The sequence below is a fragment of the Hippocampus comes genome, unplaced genomic scaffold, assembly GCF_001891065.2.
Source record: "Hippocampus comes isolate QL1 unplaced genomic scaffold, H_comes_QL1_v1.1 scaffold114, whole genome shotgun sequence".
NCBI lineage: Eukaryota > Metazoa > Chordata > Actinopteri > Syngnathiformes > Syngnathidae > Hippocampus > Hippocampus comes.
In genome coordinates, this window is record NW_017806197.1 from 430,513 (window position 1) to 455,781 (window position 25,269).

Consider the following 25,269-nt stretch of genomic DNA (forward strand, 5'->3'; position numbering starts at 1 on the left):
GTGTGTGTGTGTGTGTGTGTGTGTGTGTGTGTGTGTGTGTGTGTGTGTGTGTGTGTGTGTGTGTGTGTGTTTTTGTTTTTTTAAATGTCACTGATGATAAGTACCAGTGAAGGCAAAAGAGCAAAAGTGGAATGAGAAATTGAACCTCTTTCAACAAAGGATGTGGCTTCTCACAAGAATATGAACAAGGCGATTAATTTAATTTCAATCCAAGTCAGATGAGCATCTAAATCAGACTTTCCTTCTTCAAAACAACACCACAAAAAGGCTTTTGACAGCAAACAAATGTCTCTGCTTATTTGTCAACTTTTAGTAAAAACATAATTAAATAGAAAGGAAAGAATCAAACATTTTGTGCATGGTTACTTCATTGTGGCTCCTGCTTGGGTGCAATTTTGGCACTAGGAGACGGCATAAAATAATAGTCATTCATACACAAACATTGAAGAGTTTCAAAATGATAAGTGTCTCAGCAAGCAACAGTAATATCAATATATTTTTTTGTGGAGGATAACGATTATATGCCTATGAATAACTGTTACACTGTCTGTCAACATGTGTTGCCGCACCATTTGCGTTCAAATATCTGTTGATTAAAATACCACATCATTGCTGCTATTTTTTAGCCCCTCTATGGCGTTTTGCATTGTTTGTTAGCATGAAGCTAAGTGGACTCAAAACATAGCTATGTGGTTGTTTGAAATACACAACACGCAATTGCCTTCGTTTGATGTTTAGTTTGAAATTTGACAAACATTATCAGAATTTATCCATGTTCCACAGTAGATAAAGTATCGTCATGCTAGTGCACATTAAAAAGGATTGAAAGCCTACCGTTCCTAGCCTTGAGTGGACCCAATCCTCTCCATGATTTATTTTAAACTGATAAGTTGAACAGAAACACTTTAGAGCAGGCTGACTCTTTAACTCATTGAAAGGTGGGCCACCTTCAATTTGAAAGGGTTCAAGGGTTCGCGAAATCTTATTGAGGCAAATTAAAATATAGAGAGCCCATTTCAACAAAAGAGCGACGTAATGTCTCTGTCCCCCTACCTGGCGCGGGTCATTCCGTTCCAGCACCTATCTTCGGCGCCTGCACCCGTGGCAACTCGGTCGCTGCACAACATTCTCGGGAGAGAAACCCAATATGGCTGCATATCCCGCAGCCTCATGGTTACATCAGACACCTGGAGCACAGGGAAGGACAGCACATTTTTTTTTTCTTTCTACTTTGTCCCCAAATTCCCATCTTGACGTTCCACTGAAACGGGGGGTTGGGAACAAGTCATGTCCTCTAAGTGACTAACCGAGTCATGTGCTTTATTCATCCAGCCAGCCAAACCACCATTCCCGTCTAATGACCTCATGAGTGGAAAGGTGAAACGAACATTAAAAGGATTTTATTGTCTGCGCTTAGCAGTTCTTTTTGCTCCATAAAACATCCCGCGATATTGGCCAGACTCTGTCATCAGAGGGCAATCTGTGTAATATTTTTTCAGCTCACCAGTCGGCCAAGTTTGTTCGCGCTGCTCGCCGACCTCTCCTCAACTGTAACCTCTTCTTTCTTCGGGAATACGTCCACTTCTGTAGCGCCGGCTGTTTTTTCTCGGAGTGGGCCGCACGCCAGAATGAGCTGAGATACGATGGAGTGAGGGGGAAAAAAAAAACAAGGACAGGCAGATATGGAGAAGAGAAAATAACAAAACAAATTTCAATACATTAATTATGTAATACTTTTTGCTTTCAATATATTTTGCGCTGCGCCTCGCGTGCCTTCTTACTTGTCTGTGTTAGCAATACCTAACCGACACCAACTCCCAAACGTGGAACTGCTTTGCCGATCAGTCCAAAAATACCGCAGCACACAAAGCATCTGAGCTACAAATCAAAATAACTGTCGCTGCTTATTTGCATGATCCCATGAGTCCATCAGATGACAGTTGAGAAATAAAAAGATCCCTGTGGTCGTGATCTAAACGGAGCCCTGGGACTACTGTAAGACTGCAATCAATCTGTCATCCGGTCTGGCCCTCTTCGGATCGCCTCCAGCGTTTGAACTTTCACACATAGCTAGAAATTAATAATCCTGTTTTAAATTGAAGAGTTTCAAAATGATAAGTGTCTCAGCAAGCAACAGTAATATCAATATATTTTTTTGTGGAGGATAACGATTATATGCCTATGAATAACTGTTACACTGTCTGTCAACATGTGTTGCCGCACCATTTGCGTTCAAATATCTGTTGATTAAAATACCACATCATTGCTGCTATTTTTTAGCCCCTCTATGGCGTTTTGCATTGTTCGTTAGCATTAAGCTAAGTGGACTCAAAACATAGCTATGTGGTTGTTTGAAATACACAACACGCAATTGCCTTCGTTGGATGTTTAGTTTGAAATTTGACAAACATTATCAGAATTTATCCATGTTCCACAGTAGATAAAGTATCGTCATGCTAGTGCACATTAAAAAGGATTGAAAGCCTACCGTTCCTAGCCTTGAGTGGACCCAATCCTCTCCATGATTTATTTTAAACTGATAAGTTGAACAGAAACACTTTAGAGCAGGCTGACTCTTTAACTCATTGAAAGGTGGGCCACCTTCAATTTGAAAGGGTTCAAGGGTTCGCGAAATCTTATTGAGGCAAATTAAAATATAGAGAGCCCATTTCAACAAAAGAGCGACGTAATGTCTCTGTCCCCCTACCTGGCGCGGGTCATTCCGTTCCAGCACCTATCTTCGGCGCCTGCACCCGTGGCAACTCGGTCGCTGCACAACATTCTCGGGAGAGAAACCCAATATGGCTGCATATCCCGCAGCCTCATGGTTACATCAGACACCTGGAGCACAGGGAAGGACAGCACTTTTTTTTTTCTTTCTACTTTGTCCCCAAATTCCCATCCTGACGTTCCACTGAAACGGGGGGTTGGGAACAAGTCATGTCCTCTAAGTGACTAACCGAGTCATGTGCTTTATTCATCCAGCCAAACCACCATTCCCGTCTAATGACCTCATGAGTGGAAAGGTGAAACGAACATTAAAAGGATTTTATTGTCTGTGCTTAGCAGTTCTTTTTGCTCCATAAAACATCCCGCGATATTGGCCAGACTCTGTCATCAGAGGGCAATCTGTGTAATATTTTTTCAGCTCACCAGTCGGCCAAGTTTGTTCGCGCTGCTCGCCGACCTCTCCTCAACTGTAACCTCTTCTTTCTTCGGGAATACGTCCACTTCTGTAGCGCCGGCTGTTTTTTCTCGGAGTGGGCCGCACGCCAGAATGAGCTGAGATACGATGGAGTGAGGGGGAAAAAAAAAACAAGGACAGGCAGATATGGAGAAGAGAAAATAACAAAACAAATTTCAATACATTAATTATGTAATACTTTTTGCTTTCAATATATTTTGCGCTGCGCCTCGCGTGCCTTCTTACTTGTCTGTGTTAGCAATACCTAACCGACACCAACTCCCAAACGTGGAACTGCTTTGCCGATCAGTCCAAAAATACCGCAGCACACAAAGCATCTGAGCTACAAATCAAAATAACTGTCGCTGCTTATTTGCATGATCCCATGAGTCCATCAGATGACAGTTGAGAAATAAAAAGATCCCTGTGGTCGTGATCTAAACGGAGCCCTGGGAGACTGCAATCAATCTGTCATCCGGTCTGGCCCTCTTCGGATCGCCTCCAGCGTTTGAACTTTCACACATAGCTAGAAATTAATAATCCTGTTTTAAGCCTCCAGGCGAGCCTGTCCCCTAAATCCAACTGAGACTCATCGGAGATTGAACTGTCACTCGAGGAAATATGGTGTTAAAACAGAGGGGTGTAAATGACTTTCAGGCACATTAACACACCCGCAGTGTCCCGCGTGTCTCTGCGGGTTGCTTTTAGGAAGGCGCAAACAAAACAACATATGTCGTCGCCTTGAAGTCTTTGGCTTATGTAATTGGAAAGTTATCGACCGTAATACTAAACGCGACGCCATGCTCATTAATGTCAAGTCAGGGGGGAGGGGGGGAGGGGATTAACCACAGCGCGATTTAGAAGATGACTGTCTGTGACACTCAACCGGGTCAGAGGTTGTACACCAGCCGACACCGTGTCCCGACGTAAACTGCACACTAGTCAAAAATGAAAAACTGGGTGGTTCTTTCTTCTAAGGTGTGCATCAGATGCAGAAGTAAATACCTGGATACAAACGACCAAAAAAACAATAATAAGAAAAATAAAAGGAAATAAAGGAATGAGCCTCTCTGTCTGTTCCACTGTGGGGTCGTATAACACAGTCAGGCAGACACAAAAGAAAAAAGAATTTCACAACTACAGTACATGATTCAGAAAGCTGCAATATTAGATGCTTTCCTGCAGAGGATAAAGAATATATACATATGTGTTGTTATTTTTGTCTCCATCCATATTAATACAACCACATGGATGCTATTTGTTAGCCTGGCTACGGCGTTTCCCACTATGTGTTAGCATTAAAATAGCAGACTTGAAGGCAACGTTACGCGGTTGTTGTAAATATATAATTCAATCACGTATGTTATTGCTTTTATGATGATGTGATTTTAATAACCGACAGAGGAATGTTAAGCAGAACTTGGGTCGGTTGCCATCTTCCAAATTTGCGGTTGGAGGTTGGCTCCGCCCCAACTATTTTTATCACGCTCGGTTTTAAGTACAAAAAAACATTCCCAATTGTTAATGCCTGAAAAATGTTCTGACCTTGCCGTTGGTGGCCTCTATATTTTCCACCATGGTCATCATAGCTTCCGAAATGCGGTAAGGAAGGGAGAGGACCACAACATCCAAACCAGATGGGCCATCGAAGCGATCGGACACCTGCATCATCGTTTCTACAAAGACGGGCGATCTGAGCTACAAATCAAAATAACTGTCGCTGCTTATTTGCATGATCCCATGAGTCCATCAGATGACAGTTGAGAAATAAAAAGATCCCTGTGGTCGTGATCTAAACGGAGCCCTGGGACTACTGTAAGACTGCAATCAATCTGTCATCCGGTCTGGCCCTCTTCGGATCGCCTCCAGCGTTTGAACTTTCACACATAGCTAGAAATTAATAATCCTGTTTTAAGCCTCCAGGCGAGCCTGTCCCCTAAATCCAACTGAGACTCATCGGAGATTGAACTGTCACTCGAGGAAATATGGTGTTAAAACAGAGGGGTGTAAATGACTTTCAGGCACATTAACACACCCGCAGTGTCCCGCGTGTCTCTGCGGGTTGCTTTTAGGAAGGCGCAAACAAAACAACATATGTCGTCGCCTTGAAGTCTTTGGCTTATGTAATTGGGAAGTTATCGACCGCAATACTAAACGCGACGCCATGCTCATTAATGTCAAGTCGGGGGGAGTGGGGGAAGGGGATTAACCACAGCGCGATTTAGAAGATGACTGTCTGTGACACTCAACCGGGTCAGAGGTTGTACACCAGCCGACACCGTGTCCCGACGTAAACTGCACACTAGTCAAAAATGAAAAACTGGGTGGTTCTTTCTTCTAAGGTGTGCATCAGATGCAGAAGTAAATACCTGGATACAAACGACCAAAAAAACAATAATAAGAAAAATAAAAGGAAATAAAGGAATGAGCCTCTCTGTCTGTTCCACTGTGGGGTCGTATAACACAGTCAGGCAGACACAAAAGAAAAAAGAATTTCACAACTACAGTACATGATTCAGAAAGCTGCAATATTAGATGCTTTCCTGCAGAGGATAAAGAATATATACATATGTGTTGTTATTTTTGTCTCCATCCATATTAATACAACCACATGGATGCTATTTGTTAGCCTGGCTACGGCGTTTCCCACTATGTGTTAGCATTAAAATAGCAGACTTGAAGGCAACGTTACGCGGTTGTTGTAAATATATAATTCAATCACGTATGTTATTGCTTTTATGATGATGTGATTTTAATAACCGACAGAGGAATGTTAAGCAGAACTTGGGTCGGTTGCCATCTTCCAAATTTGCGGTTGGAGGTTGGCTCCGCCCCAACTATTTTTATCACGCTCGGTTTTAAGTACAAAAAAACATTCCCAATTGTTAATGCCTGAAAAATGTTCTGACCTTGCCGTTGGTGGCCTCTATATTTTCCACCATGGTCATCATAGCTTCCGAAATGCGGTAAGGAAGGGAGAGGACCACAACATCCAAACCAGATGGGCCATCGAAGCGATCGGACACCTGCATCATCGTTTCTACAAAGACGGGCGTCAACGAGTCAGCGAATATCATGCTTTATCCATGTGTTGAGTGCGCTCGAATACACGTGTTTGTCATCCGACCTGCCAAGTGACGCCACTCGGTGTCGAGGTCCGCCTGGTTGGCCAGACAGCCCTTCAAGACGTTGCTGCAGTAGTTGACGCAAGGTCTGGCAGAGGCCATGCCTCGGCAGTGTGGACAGTAAGTCATCCTCATAATCGCTCTCATGCACTCCTGGCTCAGTGGCACCTGGGGACGACATCAGAAAGATTGGAAGAATTTGCATTAAGGGCCATTTAAAACCCGGTAAACTCAATTCTGAGAATTGTTTTGGAATAACTTAAATGTGTTTGTGAAGATAACTGCTGAAAACGTGCAAAAACTGAGAACTATGGAGTACTCATTCGTGGAGATGTAGATGTTTTCCACCATTTCAGTTTTCCTCACGTTTTATGTACTTCGGCATCAAGCATGTCCCCCTCCCCTCTCACCATGTAAGAACTTGAGCCCCTTTGTTCTACATCAGTAGTTATTCTGCAAGTTAATTAGTCATGACTATGAAGGCCCAAGGCTGTTAATTCGCAAGCTAGCTGTTGGCTAGCGCCTCTCTTTGCAATGTGGAAAGCCCCACGACGACAGTGTGGCATATATTTTGGCTGCTCAGACATGTAGGGGTGTGCCGGCATCTCCTCCCCGTGCTTGCGTGGGTTTTCTCCGGGTGCTCTGGTTTCCTCTCACTTTCCAAAAACATGCATGGCAGGTTAACGGAACACTCTAAATTGTCCCTAGGTGTGAGTGTGAGGGCAGATGGTTGTTCGTCTGTGTGTGCCCTGCGATTGGCTGGCAACCGGTTCAGGGTGTCCCCCGCCTACTGCCCGAAGACAGCTGGGGAAAGGCTGTCACAACCCTTGTGAGGATAAAGTGGATCGGAAAATGGATGGATGGATGGATGGATGGATTCATTTTATATTGTGTTTAATACAGTATAAATAATATCTTTCTAATCTCCATTTTATGTCTGGATCTCTTTGGATGATACATGCTCTCACAAGTCGGTATTTATCCCAAATGATCTTCGACTTGTGTTTCTGCTATTTGTAAGAAAATTTGGAACAAAAAAAACAAGCAAAAAAATGACCATCACTTGAAGCAGAAAATAGTAACGAACACGCAAGTAGTGGGAGGTTATCGTCTATTATGACCTTCATAACTTTGCAGCACATTTTCATTTGGCAGTTTCCGTGACAACAACTTTGTTGGAAGCATTTTTTTATTGGTTCCGCGGCTGATGATAAGGCGCTGACATTCATACAAGTCTGCTCGGGCCCTCGCTCCATCGTTGCTATCCCACAAGGCTGCGCCCTCTGGAAAGGGCCTTCGTGCGTGAAAAGTGAAACTGGGTTAATACCAGTAAGCTCTGCTCACAAGGGCGTACAGCTATGCATGCAAAACCTTATGAAGTGAGCGTGAGGGACACAAAGAAGTGAGAGAAGGAAGGATGCAGAAAGCCCAGCTATGCATACAAAGCTTCTCTCTTATGCTGACATGTGGGCCACTTTTTTTTTTTAAGGAAACACAGCTTCCAACAGTAATGTTGCACCTACAAGCAAGCGTTTGATGAATATGACTATATTCTGAAAGTGGGACAATAATAAAGACCTGGAGGGGAAAACAAGCAGTTCAAACAGCAAACACTCCGCAGACCCGTGAGACTTTAAATATAGATTCAAATCATGTTCAGGACAAAGGTGCATTTGCAGAAAGCGTGGACAGAACCACATCCCTTGTTCGAATACATCATCAGATTATTATTAATAGAGTATCTGTGGCAGCTTAGAGCTAAAAATGGCAACCATTAAAGGAGTTTGATATGCTTTTGATATTGTCCTATGGATAAAATGTGGGATGCTATGGGGATCCGAAAATGTTTTTGTTTTTTTGTTTTTTATGCATAAAAATAACAAAACCTTTCAACACGTGGCTCAGTGGTTGTTTCCCAACCAGGAGGGTGGTGGTTCGATTCCCCGGTCAGTGACCATGTTGAAGTGTCCTTGAGCAAGATACTGAATCCCCAGTTGCTCCTGATGCTGCGTCAATCATAAAAATTCTCTCTCTCTCTCTCTCTCTCTCTCTCTCTCTCTCTCTCTCTCTCTCTCTACCAGAATTCTACCAGGAGGCTCAACACGACCGTCTGCTGCCGCCGCCAGACCCTAATGCTCTGTGGAGCAGCAGAATGTCCGGCTGACTGGCATCTGCACATGTGGCTGTGCATTCAGTTCCTTCAGTGATGAAGTAAATGTGAGTGTGGTGCCCTGTATAAATGTGCCCTTTTGATTGATTGGCAATCAATTCAGGGTGGGGTCCACTTTTAGATGAAAGTCAGCAGTGATAGGCTTCAGCTATAGCTGCAAACTTGAAGAGGAGAAGTGATAGAAAAACAACTGAAAAAAATGGATGGAGCATTTTGGTTTTTTTTTTTGGAGTTGCTTCATGTGAATTGATCCGATTTTGGTCTTGAAAATAACAAGTGTAAGCTTCTCATGAGGTGAAAAATAGGGTAAAAAAAACCATACTAAAGCTTTATGATTCGAAGTGAATTTGGGGATAACGTTGAATGAGTGACACAGAAAAGCAATAACCGCATTCCCAGGCTTAATGGAGAGTCAGATGAGACATGAGTCACATCCTCACTGCAAACCCTCCTTCCCTCACATCCTTGCCCTGCCACTCATTACCCAGGGATGAGTCAGACAAATTCTTTTTTTTTCTGAGAAAGAGAGATTGCAGAGAAGGGAGAGAAAGATGGGAAAGTTTGTAAGTAATGTCAGAAAAAAAAAGGAGGATGCGGAATGTTTGAGCAGCTTTAAAAGTTCGACCAAGAGGAATTGGCAGCGGAGTTAAAGGCTTGAAAGTTTGGTCTGATGGTATTTCAAGAGGAGACGTTCCTTAATCTGGTTTCCTCACTCATAAATATTCATGGTGGGAAATTTTGTTCAGGAATGATGGATATGGGGAAAAAAAAGAATCTTTGCAGTGCTAATTGGAGAGTGTCTGTAATTTCCATTAAGCACTACAAGGGAGAGGTTGCTTCTAGCAACTTTGGGACAAAACTAACAATTCCGACATAAGACTAAACTAAAATATGAAACATACCTATGTTTCATTTTAACATTTAGAGCCCTATTTTCGCAAAGCGCAGTCTAACTGTGCACATGGGTGGAGTTATTTTTTTCTTTTAGTATTTTCGCTGATGGGTGCAGTTACAAACGGGTATTTAAGGGCATTAAAGCACAAAAGCCAGGAAATCATCTCATGTTAATGGATTGGATCACCCTACCTTTTAATAATTGCACATTGCAGAACGTTTGAAACACATTTTCAATCTAACTATAGAAAACTGGCTAATACCTAGGAATAGGAAGTCAGCATATGTCACTCCTTCACTGAAAGGTGGTGACTGAGGAAATCCCGATAATTATAGGGCGATGTTCAAATTGACTGTTTACGGTTTATGAATGACCAGTTCAAAGATTTGTTGACAATAATAATAATAATAATAATAATAATAATAATAATAAAATAAAAATAAAAAAAAACATTCTAAATGGATCAGTCTGGTTTCTGAACAAAACAGCAGGGCTATTATGACAGTGTTAAATGACATCATAAGAGCTAATGATTCGAAAGAAGATTGCGCTGCATTGTTCTTACATCTCACGAAAGGCTTTTGACACCAATGACCTCATCCCAGAGATTGGAGGATTTTGGAATGTCTTCAATGCGGTTGTCGGGCTTGGTAACCGTTTGCGTGGCAGAACACAAAGGGCTCTATTTTTTTGTCGACGGCGCATCTGCGGCGGAACGCTGGTTTTTCGTGCAAGTGCAAGGCTCGGTGCGCTTGTTTGCCAATTTGGCAGAAGGGTCGACGCCAAGCTGGGTGTTCCAGCGCAGCAGAGTCTGTGCCTTTAGAGATGCGCCTGGCGGAGTGACAATTTGATTTCAGAAAGTCGATCTAAATTTATGCCAGCTCAACCCATGACTAAGTCTTGGCGCAGGGTGGACCACCGGTGAACTTGATCGGGCGCAGCCAGAAAAATACGGAGCTCCACGGACATAAATTATTTAAGACACCAGTGGTTATTACCATCCCGTTCTGTATTTAATAAGAGTAGCCGCTCGTATTGTCTGTTGCCACATCATGGGCAGAAGAGTGACAATGCTCTACTTACACATGCATCGCTGGGATTATGCGTCACCCTCTTCTGAACAGAGAACGGTGCCATGTCACCACGGGAGAGTGTGAGTGTGCAACATTTAAAGGGAATGAGAGGAGCCGCTTTGATGTGGGGGTAAGTGAAGTCAGCTGGATGTGGTGCAGGCCGCCCACTGTCAGAACTGCTGGCCTGTGCTCGTCTGCGAAATCGCCAACGCTCATTAACCAACCGTTTGCACTATATCGAGTTCGTTTTGATGGTCTTTGTTGAAAACCCTTTTTCTATTCAAAATGGTCTCCCCCAGGGATCCCTACTTGGTCCCATTTTATTTCCCGTTTATACCTGTCTTAAGTTTTTTGTTTCAAAATGTAACTGATCCCAAATTTCACCTTTATGCGGATTATATTTTTCAGTTTTGTCATGGGCAAGTTCCAGAGAACACTGCAATCTGCCTTGAGTGTTATGCAGAAATATTTTAATCAGTTGCATCTTGTATTCGTTTGTGACAAGACTAAAATGATGTGTTTTCTAAAATCATGGACGACAGATCATGTTTGTCTGAATGGAAAAGTGATTGAACGGGTTTCTATTTTTCGGAATACCTGAGATTTTGCTTTAAAAGAAATTGTGTCATTCAAACAGCGTATCGAGTTTCTTACAAGGAAATTCCGGATGAAACTGGTTTCATAGAAACAAAAGTTGTGTTTACTTTTCTTTCGATAATGGACTACGTTGATGACATGATTATACATGAATGCAAATCTATACTACACCACCGTATGTCAAATGTCAAATTAGGTGATGCACGCTCACCATGGCAAAGACAGACATTCTACTTATCACAAGCGTCACATTCTCCTTGTAACAAGCCAGTGTACCGTCAACATTATTTTGGAATTCTTACTTGATGGTAAATTTGACTCCATAATCATCAGTGTTTTATTTGCCACACATTATGCTAATTTCAACCAGTGCTTAGGTAATATCAAGGGTGCCATTTTGGCCATGCCATTGCTTGCACCTGACCAATATAGAATAATATACCGACACAAAACATGTATAGATGTCCTCGTGGACTATCCAAGCTCTTGTTCTCTCTCTCCGTGTGTAATTAGTAAAGGGCCCGGCGTAGCCTCTCCTCATTGTGTGATTGAAGGAGATGATGCACACACCTCATGAGTCTCATGGCCTACTTATTGTACTTCCACACCCAAAAGGAGAAAAATGTCTGGGGATCAACAACGTGATTAATATTTAAACATTTTTTCGATGAAGTCACATTACCTGTCAGCCTGTTTTTTTTTTTTTTTTTTACTGTAGCTTGTCTCCTTTCTATTTCTGTCCTCTCGTACAAGGTGCATTCAACAGTTCAAATTTGTGGACATAAAGACAAGCTATAAATAAAGCAGTGACAGTGAAGAAAGGAGGGAAAAGTCATTTGTTCAAGAGGAGACGCTTGGCAGGATGGATGTTTGCCATCCAAGAGAGAAGCATTTTTACGACGTTTCTCTTGCTTTTCTCACCGCCTCATTAATCTTGTGATTGTGTACAATACATTATTCAGCGTCTACACACAAACCAGGATTTTACCTTGTGTCTTTTACTAGACTAGAGTTAAGCAGATTTTGGCCAGAATTGCCTCTTAACGGACATTGCTGTTATCTTAGGAAACGAGAGCAAATCAAAGTGGGCGGGAACAAATGTTGGGTGGTTCCAGTGTCCAGACATTAGCGCCGAGATGACATTTTGTCATTTCCTAAAAGCCGGGCTAATTATTTACACAATTCCCCCAGCCGGCCTTGTTTAATGACGACATCATTCAGTGTCCCTCGGCTCCTCTTGTGAGAAGAAAAGCGTGTAAACAAATACTGACAGGCTGGAATAGTACATGCTATTCATAACACTGGTCAACACATTTTTCCTTCATTTTTTTTCAACAGAGCTGCAAGTAAACCGACTCGTTTTTGCTGTAGCATGTCAAGTGTTCATAATCATAATAAATAACAATAACATATTTAATGTTGAAATATATTTAGAAATATTTAGGGATTAAGTGCTAGGTTCAGCAACAGGTGGATTTTTTTTTCTGAAATGTAATAGCTATCAATTATATGGCAAAAATGCGTATTGTGCAGGCTTTTATAGGTCAAAAAAAGAAATACCTGAAAAACCTGATATCTAGCATAGCAGGTTTTTGAGGGTTTTTTTTTTAAATCAATGTTCAAGCCATGAAACTGATTAAAATTTGCCCTTGACCAGTTTAATGAAAGGCAAATCAAAATGATGAATCTATGCACTGTAGCTCTACTTATTTATGTTGAGTTCCATTGTTGTAAGATCGTTTGACTGCGACAAACAAGTATACGACATGAAAATAAAAGAGTCAAATATTTCCAAACCACTGAGGCTCTGCGAGTTTGCCGCGCGGACCTCACCACCTGTTGCGCTCGGCAAGTCGTCCGAGTTGCGAATGCCACAACACGATTACGGATGAATCCGCATGCGGCTCTGATTGTCAGTTACGCGGTGGTTAAGTTCAACCCCTAGCGCACGCTTGATAAAACCTAATCTGCAGCCCATCTAGAGTTTCATAGGCCTTGCGTAGTCAAACAGTAGCACCACAAGCAGCGCTAATATTTTTTTTCCTCACTGTACTTTGGTTCTCAGTCGATAATATATCATCAAGTAAAGAGCTGTATAATTCACCTCTGCCGCAGCATCTGTTTTCCTACATGACATGTATAGTCCTCATGGGGCCAGCACTCTTGACACCCTTCTCGCCCTCGTGTCTGACCGGAGATATTTTTCACCCGTGCATCAATACCGACCTCCCATTCTAAGAGTCCAAATGATTTCCCCCGTCTCACTCGGATCTTAACCATACTCCTTTCTTACTATACGGCAGATATCATTTCTCTTGGGACATATTAACCCTCCCCACGGACGCGGCAGACATTTTTTAGCCAGGGAGTTGACATTAAGTGGTGTTGCGGGGGATGACTCCCTGAGCCGAGAGCCATACTTCATCGAGCCGCTCGCTTCCACCAACATTGATCTGGAAGAGTAACACCAAACGTGTCTGAGTGCACATCCTTCTTGCTAATGAGCCATCCTTAGTTTTGAGGGTTCTTTGCAAAGCCGAGGTTTTGGCATGGCCACATATCAACGTTGGGCTGATGACGTGTCTATTTATATATACACAGCACATCTATTTGTGAAGGTTATTTAAAGCAAGGGTTCCCAGCCTTTTTTAACGACACGGCCCAGTGGGAGTCAGTCAGGGAGATGTATGATCCAGATATTCTAGTAATATAATACCCTAGTCCAGCAAGGTCTAACGAATTTCCACCTATACGTTGTACAGAAAAACTGAGAAATATGGTCTCATGTATTAAATAAAATCAATTTATCAAACAACATACATACTGTATCTATTTGCCACATGTTGTATCTATTTCTACCCGAAACTGAATATAGTATCATTTTGCTCGGCTTTTTCTGTGTGTGTGTCTTTTTTTTTGTTTTTGTTTTTTTCTGGATAGTCTGGCTTCCTCCCACATTCCGTTCACATGCATGGTAGGTTAACTGGATACTCGAAATCATGGATGGGCAACTTAAATGATGGAAGGGGTCACAAATTGTCATGAATGAGACTCTGGGCTGGGTCTCATTGGACCACGCACTTCCTAACCAGCTAAATGACAAAAATGCTATTTTAAATATGGACAAAATATGGGCCAGCCGGTGAATCGTGAAAAGCTACGCATAATTGAGGCTCAGTGAAAAACTAGGGTTGGCTCTCCAAATACAATTAAAAAAAAAAAAAAGTTTCAAAAGATATTGAAAAAAAAAATCTGCGAATAGGTGAATCTGTGGATATCAACCCGTGAGTATGCAAGGGGCTGTCTGTAGAAGAGATAATGTGTATAATCCACTGTCCATTTTTTGGGGGGTGGGGGAGTGGGGGGGGGGGATAAAAAAATACAACATTTAAAAGAAAATTAATCGAGGGGCCACTCAGAGTGTGAGTGTGGGCCACATGTGTGCCGCTAATTACCCAGTGCTGCCCTAAATCATCTGCAATGGTAAATATGAATGGTTATCCGCACTGAGAAAAAAATATAACTCCAAACACTTCAACAGCTAAGACTTTTACTGTGTGCACATTTTTCACTCAAAGATGATTCCCAAATCTGACCAAATCTGTATCCGTCCACCTCAGAGATGTGACAAGACGGCACTTAGACAGCATGATTATTGCACAGGTGTGCCTTAGGCAGCCCACAATCGAAGGCCACTCAAACATGTGCATGGGCTGCCAAATTCCCTGAAACGCCTTCAGAGACGGCTCAAGGTAGAGAAATAAACCTTTTCGATGAATAATTCATGGACAACAGCTCTGGTGGATATTCTGCAGTCAGCATGCACATTTCAAAGTAGATTTTTATGTTTTCATGCTATTCAGACTTTCTAAAGGTTCATTTTATTTTTGCTAACTTCCGAAACCATAACGTTGAGTTTTTGTGAAGCTATGTAAAGTTTTTGGTTGGTCTCGGACACGCAACTGAGGTACGGCCGATTTATTGGATTTGAGACATACAATCGAGTGAGATGTCACGCTAATTTATAATCATGCTATTTAATAAGCATTTTGATTTGCCACACGTGCGAGGTGGCTGATTTAGCTCGGCAAAGCAGAAGTGCTCACTCGCACAGATTTAAGACCGATTGTTCACCAATGTCCAACTCAGCCGTGGTCCTGGACAGGAAAAGCAGTAGAAAGAGGATAAAACAACAAAATGAATGAAATGGCGGAGTTTTGTGGCCCTGTTCGGTCCCCACCGAGAGTCAATGGAGCTAACGCGATTGTATTATAGGGAGATAAAAATGGGCGCCGCAACGCATAAATATACAAGATATCAACTGCAGTAAAGATTAGACATCAGTAAAAGTTTTATAGGGCTTGTAGTCATTTTCACCAACAGCAATAAAAAGGCGGTCGGCACGGTCGAAAAAATGGGCAAAGACAACGATCGCAGTTTCTCTTTCGAATCTGTAAAGGCACAACGGTGTTCAAGAAAGATGACATAAGGGTGGACGAAGGCGATGAGGAAATAGAGCTACTAGGGCAAGAATGAAGGTGTTACCTGGGACACTCTACGGACGACCTCTCCACTGACGACCAGTCCCTGAACAAAGGACCGGGCAGCCACAAACGTGCGAGTGACCTTCATCTTAAGGTCACGGGGCACCTCTCCGAAAGGATGAAGTGTCTCCAGCTGTTTAGAGACACACTCCAGGTAGTCATCCCCTGGAGTCAACAAAAACATTCCAGTCAGTATAAATGCAAGGTTCCATTTTTTATTTCTCTTTGTGGAGCCGTTTTGAAAATCAACGACCTTATTGAAGGAGCGATTTTCTAAACTGCCGCCCCCGCCCCCACACCCACACAGGTTGATTACAAGGAACTTAAGTGTTTTATTGAACCATAAACTATGACAATATAATGAATGAACAATTGCTTTTCTTGTTTTATTTTTTTCATCGAATCAACAGTTTTTATTTCTTAAATTCACACTGTGTATCGCAGCAAACTTTATTACTTGTCTTCGTCTCGGGAGTGTCTCATTACTCCATGCAAGGATTCTAGCGCAAGATAAGCACTGAGAGCAGTGTTTTCAGAAAAAAAAAAAAATTGCATCAGTAATAGAATTTGATTCATTTCTAATTCAATTTAGCCTGTGTAATTTTCACTCCAAAACAGACTTATTAATTGGCCTGTTATGTTACTGTTCAAAGCTGAATACGCTCCGCTTTAACGCGGTTCCAGCCAGACATCTGTGAAAATTGTAATCGATCAAACAAGCGCTTCTTTGTGACTCAGGAGCGACTCCGCAACAGGTTTCGGTGCAGTAGTAACGAGCAGGAGGACCTGTTGCTCACTAGCTGCTTCTGCATAAGTAGCACAGAGCTGCCCTTGACATCCCGATGTGACGTGATTCCAGTGTCGCTTTTGGGGACCACCTCGATGATTCTTTGTCTTCTAATACCGTCTTTTGACGGATGTCTCGGCATTCATGTCCAGTTTTGTTACCCAATATGTATAAATGATGCGTAAAAGATTCATTTTGATCCGAAAACAGCCTCTTTCGAGCCTTGAAATGAAGTAGTTTCCTAGTTAGTTACTGCACAAGTTCATTCATTGTATTTATTTACCGATGGAATACTGCTTGTTTGCATGGAAGAACAGTCTCTCCAGAAGTCTTGCCCAGAATTCATTGAGAGCTTCTTCCAGGTTGAGGCTGGAGCCTCGGTAGTAGTGTCTCAAATCTGTGTAGAGCTCGTTGAACACCAGGGAATTCTGGGAGTAGAAAGACCTCCAGGTGGACATGAACGTCTCCTCTAGTGTGGCGGCTGAGCTGTTCAGCAACTCCAGAAAATAACCTGAGAACATACATAAGAAAAGCTTGAGGTTAGAACCACAAGTATTCTGAGGACAAAACCCGATAATGGACACACTCCACATATACAGTATGTGCAAGCATTTTTTTTGTTTTGCCTGTTATCCATATATGGGAAAACTTGCCCATATGTGCACGGCCTGGGGACATTCACAGCACTTAGTTACATAACACGTTAAAATGCTAAACTCATCCGGGCCCATCTGCATGGGATTATCTAAGCGGTGGCCCTGCTTGGTACACAGTCTCTGTTCTGAACTCCCACTTCTTGACAAACATAACCACTACAGGTTGTTTTTTTTTTTGTTTGTTTTTTTTTTTTTTGCTTCTGACTCCATTTTAAGAACCACATTTCAGGTTGAGTTGAATTGCCAGTGTTCTTTCCCATTTTAAGAGTTACTTTTGGAAGGTAAGGTGACAACCAACCAACGCTGCGGGTCAAAATATTTAAAAGGCTCATCAGCCCGAGCAGGCGAGTTCTAAAACCAGATCAGAAGGTTTATTACTGCCAGTGTATTGTTAATGATACTACCCCCCCCCCAACGACCCCTCACCCAAAAAGAAAAGTGCTACTCTTTTGTGACATGGCTCAATAATGATTCGGGAGCACAGGGGTAACTGATATCTTGGAATGCCCTTTGACCCTGCCAATCCCTCGATCAGCCTCAGGAAGTCAACGAGAGGCATCTCTGTCTCTCATATGGATGCGAGGCAGCCGCCATATGAGCGGACTAACCTTCTTGCAGGCGGCACATGTGTTTGCTCAAATATGAGAGAGCGACTTCAAAAGTGACGGTTTAGCCTTTAATCCCCACTTGAACGGATTCCTGCTGGGTACTGTCAGACAATCTGGCTATAGTCATTTTTATACAGTATAGATGAAATATACGACACATTCCCTCAAATGGCGTTCTTCACTCTAATAGATGCCCAAGCCCTACTTGTAACATTGTAATATTTATCACTTAAATAAACAAACAAATTCCACACCTCAAATTCATTTTTACAACCAGTTTAGAGAAAGTACAGATGTATGCATTGTAGAGCAAAAAGCTGCAAAACATAACTGTGACCCAAAAAGAATCAGGGATGGGGGGCTCGCTGCAACAACCTAAGAAGATGTTGATGTCGGCTCACAAAAACAAAAACAATCCGTGCAAGTTCAAATGGGATGAAAAGCTTTCAGAGTGGATTTATTACATGCAGGACGAACACAACCAGGTTATTTCCACACCAAAAAAAGAACAAAAATAACGAGGGAAATACCCTTTTTTTGAGTTATAGAGGCAGCAATATAAATATGAAATCAATGCCAATATTTGTCATCATACATAACACCCACCCATCCATTTTCTATTGCTCTCGTCCTTGGTAGGGTCGCAGCGAGCATGGCTGACATCAGTTCATTTCTGCTCTTACCTTACAATGGAAAGCTCTTTCAATGGAAAACAGTTGTGGTTATTTAGCCAAAAATGTAAAGTAATACAGGGTGATTGAAGATTTAATCCTGAAGATTAGATTGTCATGCAGGATTGGGCCCTATCGCATTTTATTATTGTTATTTGTCAATGGCTGACTGCTGGTAGCAAATCCTGATTCCCATATCGAATTCAAAATAAATGTAATACATTTAAATCCTCATGCTAATTGCTAACGTTTCTCTCATATCCATTACTTGTAAAAATTTAGAGATGAACTCTTTCAATGACACCCATTTCTCTTCCTCCACCCCAGTTTAATGGTCAAACCAGAGTTGGCCAAGACTTTTCTCTGCTCCTTCCTATAAAAAAACATATATGTGATGACAATTACTGTCGGTGTCTCTCCTCACGTCACATCAACGGCGCTGTCCAACTCGAGAAATCTAAGGTCATCCAACTACAGCTAACCCTTCACACTATCCTTCCAAATTAGCTGGGGATTGAAATAGCACGCTAGCGCTAGCATTAGCACACAACTTGTAAGGGAATTGCAAAATCTTGTTTACAATGTCCCGCAAAGGATTTCATTTGATACAGGTCGGATCTTTATGTTGAATATTCTTCTTGCGAGAAACAGAAGGCAGCTCTTAGTTCAACGGTAGCAGGTTGTCCACTTTTTCAACGCCCTTGAGAACGAGTGAATAATGATCATCATTAGAATGACACAAAGGGCCTGTCAAAGGTGTGCCCGAATATGCTTTTTGTGTGCGGCGGATGACCTTTCCCCACCCTTGAGTTCATGGCTGGTACTTTTCAGGTAGCGACACCTTTTTTGCTGTCTCTCCCAAATCCAATTTCATCATTGAAGTCAGCATCAGCGTCCACGCTGTAGGGAAGGAGCAACTCATTGCGTGCACAGAGGACATACAGAGGGCAAACTATAAGTGGCAACTTTTGACTTCTAACCATCCAATTTAGTCGTTCAACTATAATTTTTCACAACATTGAAAGATTACACTTCTCTAAGGAGAGGGGAAGTTCACATCCACATCAGGCTACAGTCAAACTCCTCCACAACGAAATCATGTTTGTAGCCAGAAATTTTTCACAACGGGGGACTTTTCACTTCAGCAAATTTTATCTCAGACGTAAACACAAACACACACAAAACACGTATATGTCTACTTTTAATTTTTATTCCAATAGCGCATACGAGCATAAACGTATTTGTCACTTCATATAGCCAGCGTAGAAAGAAAAAAAGGGAAAGAAATTGCCAAATTTACGATCACAATTCACTTTCACTTCCATCCATTTCTTGCATAAATTCTTTTACTTTGGTTCCTCCATCTTTCATCTTTCTTAATTTTATCCTGTCTTCAAGTGTTAAAGCTTTTCGTTTCTTAACTCCTTGTGAAGAGCCTTGGTCTGCAAAGGTTCGTTTTGTAGCCATTTTATACCAAGCAATGCAACGTTCGTGCCGTGTCTGAAACCATGAGTGACATTTCTAACCATGTGCGAACAATAACAAATACTTCCTGTACTACTGTGCATGTGTAAACCAGTGTGGTGGTTGCTGTTGCCGTTTGAGCCCAGCAGTAGGAGTCGCTGTTTTCATTGTAGTGAACCTCATTGTGAGGCAAGGGTGGAGAAAAGGATTTCATATTACGCAACAGGGGGATTTTTCGTTGTAGGGGGAACCAGAAAAGAGGGAATGGCTTTAATGCATGAAGATTTTTTCACACTCGGGGGTATTTTCGCACATGTAGGTTTCGTTGTAGAGGAGTTTCACTGTATATTGAAACATTAAATCTATTCCCAAGCAAACCACGCCAGCACCGTCGTCAAGCTGATCTTGTGTGAAGTTACTGACATGAGATCCGATGTAATAAAGCGGTAGCATCGACCTTTCCTTCAACTGTCAATCAATCGCAGCTTGAGCCGAGCCGGTGTTTATCCCACAGAAGGATTCGACAATGGAGAGAGCTCATTGCATCTTGATCCAGAATCACTTTTCTCATTCATACGCGGCTTTTCTCCACCGCCAAATGGCTTGAAGTCAAAAGGCTGAAATGCACCCGGCAAAGACTTAAGAGAAGCAACAAACCACAATGTGAGTACATTTCCTCTTATGTTGCAGTTCAAATTGGCTCGTTTAACTTTTTCACTGCCATGGACGTTTGGATTCCAGTTGGCAACTATAATCGTTTTCACATCATCTCGACAGTTGCAGGAAGTGATTCAAAGCTTAAGGGGACGAGTGGGATGACCAACACTGACTTGGAAAATGGAATTTTTGTAGCGAATAATGGGAATATTTTGCAACAATAAAACTAGCCTGAAAACACATCAAATAAAAAGTTAAAACAGTAAGTCTGCTCGGACTGGAGGAGTGACAGGGCTTTTTACTCCATGGCCTTTTACTCCATCAAAGTAAAAGGCCACGAATTTCAAATAAAATAGTTATTGACTTTGACAACGCAATAGAAACATGAGGAAAAAAAAGAAAGAGCACGAAGAAAATGAATTCAATGTAAGTGGGAGACAAATGACGGCTCGCAGCAATTTCATATCACTTTAAACATCTGACGGCCTTAATTGTTTTTTTTTTCCTACGCCTTGTCCATTTGATAAATGCTGAGTGCTTTCGCATTTGGTGGTAATGAAAGAAAAAGTCAAGGCTGATGGAAAAAGCTCAACGTGGCACAATGCTAACAAATTTATCAATGATTTCAGGCAATTGCATGCTGGACCCGATGAAAACCTCAATCGTTCGGCAATCTCTAAAAATATATGCTCAGTATTGTGTTTGCTACGGTCAATTTAGAATGCACGATTTTCCCAAAAGTCACTTTTGTCATATTTGTTAAAAAAAAAACAAAAAAAAAAAAAACAGCCCCCCCCAACATATGTTACTTTGGGGATCAGGAGCTTTGCTGAAACAACATCAGAATATCCTTTTCCCCAAAATGTAACTATGGTTTGAACTCTAAAGTTTTTGTGCTACATATGGGGCGTATTCTCCCTCAACATCCTGGTTTCCGAACACCGAATTGCACAGCATCGGTTTTGTCCTTGCAGAGGCCTTTTCCCAGACGTATCTAACGTTCTCGACAGCTTCTTTCTGGTTATCGCGCTCCATCTGTGCAAAGGCAGTAAAAGTAAAATAAACACAGCAGACATAAGCAAACATTGCTGTCCTGGGCACACTGAATGCACAGATGACGATTTCGGCGCCATTACACACAGTGTCACCCTCCATCAAGAACAACACTCAGTCCAAATGCACTGAGGCCGTTTGCCTAGCTTTCGATTCTACTAAAATATCAGTTTTATTAAAGCGGTTGGCACATCACATACTGTATCTGTGGATCATTTATCAACAGGCTTTCCTGGAGAAGTCTTCTGGTACATGCGCCATTTAACACAACCTCTTTCTTCATTTATATTCATTCGCTCCCTCCTTTTCAGCAGCATTCTCCACCACCCATTGTCTTTGTCTTCTCTTCCTCATCTAACACCCCACTGTTTGCTTCTGTCTCCATCATGTCACCTACTGCACTCATCATGCCATAGCTTGCTCTCCATCATTACGAGTGTGATGAGTTTAAGGCTAATGAGGCAAGGGTACGATTCCGGCTATGGAAACTGTGATTTGCATGAAGATAAACTGAGCCAATCAAGCGCCGCGGAGGCTTTATGGTAACATCCAGGAGTGACCTTGAAAGTGTGAAGAATGCAGGCGAAGGTATGGCCTGATTGTGGTTATAACACAATTAGCCAATCAAAACTGAGCACTATCAGCCATGGCCCTTCAGTGGGCAAGGAATCATCCAGTGGCGCCTTTGGATAGGAGTGACCCAATTTACGAGTTTTCCAAGACACAAGCCGTCATTTGCGCCCGATATATGAAAACAGTTTTAAAATAGGTCATTCATTGAATGTGTGCCTTATACTCCGAAGCGCCTTATAGTGCGGAAAATACGGTACATACTGTGCAATGTAACGTGCCTCAATGTAAGGTGGTCGAATCCTATGGTTGTTGTACTAGTCAATCAGAGAAAAAACTTACGAACTAAACCTAGATTATTCCATATAACTGAAAAAAAATAAACAATTCTTGGAATTAGCTGCAGTAAATTTCTCGTTTTGTATTTAAATGAGAGTCCAATAAAGGGTGAAAAGGCAGCATGTTTTAAACAGGCCTACATAACAATTATTTCTCCAGCCAGTGAATATGCTTCCTTGTGTAAAAAACATAACGGGCGCCAGACAAGAAAAACAAACTGGGAAAAAAAAACATAACATAATTCACAAATGGAATTGCAAAGAACACTAAGATCCATTTTGTGAAAACAGTCATTAGTAGCTTGACAGCACCGTCATAAATCTTACTTTCATGGAGGTCATTAAGTCATTTCGTAGTTGTCGAAGCATTTAAGAGAGGCACTGATTCTTTGAACTTTACTGTAATTATTATTCTATTCTTTGTGGTATTGTGGGAAATCCATTTATTTATTTGCTACACAAACTCCATTGCGAGTAATGGCGCGGGTGAGATATATGACATACAGCACAGTCATGACGCCAGTGCTTGTGATGCTCTCCAGCTGTCAGCCAGGCATTTGACCAGGTTTTGGTCCCACTTTCTCTCCTCTTTCGACGTTGTTGCGAAACTCGACATCAATGCATGTGACTGCGGACCTGCTTTCAACTGAAAATAGGTAGAGAACACGGGAAGCAAAAGACTTGACTTCTCATCAACTGCCAGCGTGGCTTGCAGTCTGCGTAGGTTTGATCATTTCAGATTCAAGTCATTTCAAACCATGACAAAGTCGTGCCATCGTGCCTTGATGTGTGATTGGGATCGGTGTTTCATCTAAGGCCTTTTTTTTCCCCCCCGCAATAGCTTGGAAGCTGGTAAACGGGGGTTAATCGGAAGAGTGGAAATGTCAAATTGAAAAGTCGGAGAGAAAGTGGGAGATGTTTGTCTGGAAAGGGAATTAAAATGATAATGTGCAAAATATCCTCTTAATGCATCAACCAATACATCAACATTGACATCAAAATGAAGTCATTTTATGTTCCACAAAGTTTGAGTTGACATGTAGGCAGCACGGTTACGAACGAACTACCTTTTTTTCTCAACGTGCCGATATGCGTGACATGTAGGCAGCACAGTTACGAACAAACAAACGAACTACCTTTTTTTCTCAACGTGCCGATATGCAGTTTTGTCATTTTATCGTGTTTGTCGTGGTTTTATACAGTATGTTCATTTAATGTGGTCATTTTACTTTGGAGTCAGCCAGTCCTATCGCAAACGTTTCCACTTGGTTCAAAATTCTGCTGCTCGCCTCCTAACTGGAACATGTAAGAGGAAGCAGCTAATTCCTACTCCGTTTTTTTGTTTATAAATCTCAACCGAGCTTTACTTTTCTGCGTTTTTTTGCTCTGTTCCTACGCAACGGCTCGGTGTCCCAAGTCAGCTGCTCTTGGAGTTGCTGAGGTCCAAGCAGAAGCTCAGACGAGATAATATTTTTTTCTATTGCTAGTCCCAAACGATGGAATAACTCCCCAGTGTTTGTTGTTATCGTACGCATTTATTGTTTCATGATCAATATTTATTTGTGTGCAGCAATTTATTTGAGTGGCAGTTGTTTTAAAAGTGCTGTATGAATAAAATCGAGTTCAACGTTAAATTGAGTTATCGTCTTACCTGTCTCGATGAGACCACCTAGTTCAATAAAGTTTTAATTTAAAAAAAACATTTCATAAAAAAGGAATGAAAAACGTCATCGTCTGCGGCCACATGAGATGCACCCGCACAACCTAATGAGATCAAACAGAGAAAATGCAATTAAAACCTTCTTGGACAATGATGCTAATAATCAGCGCAATAACCGCAATCATAAACACAGTGTTAAATGAATAAGTCTGAGCACTATTGAATTTGTAAAGGCAGAATTGTTGATGCGTTTGTTGTTTTGGATCTCATCAGATTGTGGAGGTGTCCCTAATGTTGTGCCCAGTGAGAATACACAAACACAAACCCCTGCCTTGCAGATGCCAGTAATGGCTCCACTGGGTTTTGTCACCACCTGCCCGGTTTCTCGGCTCCGTCTGTCTCGCACACCTGGCTGCCATCCACCATTTTTCTATCCCATCACTCCGTGTGTCCTCTTTGACCTTCCTTCTTTGTCCTTTCGATTTAGAAGCCAAGACTGTTTTTTTAAAACGTACATTTTCTTGTCCCATCAATTTGCATTCCCATCTGTTTAGCGCTTCCTCATCCGTCTCATTCCCTTTGTCTTCTCTTTAACCCATTTTATTCATCCCCTTTTCTGCATTGTTCCGCCGGTTTTAAAAGTGTCAACCGTAAAGCCGAGCGCAAACTTAAACAAAAAGACCATCTCCGACTCAACAGTCCCAGGCAGTCAAATTACAACCTGACAAACAAATAAAGCCACATCAGCGCGCTCACATATAGAGTGCATATACTTGCAAGACCCAGATCCTCCATGTGTGCATGCTGGTCCTCTAATCTGTGGTCTGGTGGCTTGCTTGGGACCTTTTCCAAAGTCAGTGGACCAAAAAAAGGTCTATGCTGCCTGAGCTGGAGCAGCAACACCCTACACTTAGTCACATGGCGCTAGCTAGTCCACACCCTGCTAAACATAGCCAGATGTGTCAGCACTGCTAGCGTGCTATATTGTCACTGTTGCAGTCATTTGGACACATTGGGGAAGTGGTTGGAAGAAAATGTAGTCCGCTTCTTGTTGTAAATGTACTTAGAAAAACTTTTTTTACATGAACAAGGAAGGACATCAAAATTCCTACATGCTAACACCGCATCTGGTTATTATCTGAATATATCGGGTGTCCCAAAAGTCACTATACACTTCCTTTCTTCTGTTTTGTTTCAAACAACATTCAGACAGACGT

The 25,269-nt window shown here is 42.0% G+C and overlaps 1 protein-coding gene across 1 annotated transcript in view; it reads right to left on the reverse strand.

Annotated features, from left to right (window-relative positions):
* The window catches only part of LOC109506871 (glypican-1-like), a 69,464-nt gene that overhangs the window by 5,950 nt on the left and 38,245 nt on the right, over window positions 1-25,269 (reverse strand). The window contains exons 3-9 of the mRNA XM_019855881.1: window positions 16,659-16,886; window positions 15,590-15,753; window positions 6,312-6,477; window positions 6,094-6,224; window positions 4,730-4,882; window positions 3,154-3,282; window positions 2,708-2,841 (exon numbers count right to left, since the gene is read on the reverse strand). Coding sequence (XP_019711440.1) covers window positions 2,708-2,841; window positions 3,154-3,282; window positions 4,730-4,882; window positions 6,094-6,224; window positions 6,312-6,477; window positions 15,590-15,753; window positions 16,659-16,886 — 1,105 coding nt within the window. The remainder of the gene's footprint in view (window positions 1-2,707; window positions 2,842-3,153; window positions 3,283-4,729; window positions 4,883-6,093; window positions 6,225-6,311; window positions 6,478-15,589; window positions 15,754-16,658; window positions 16,887-25,269) is intronic.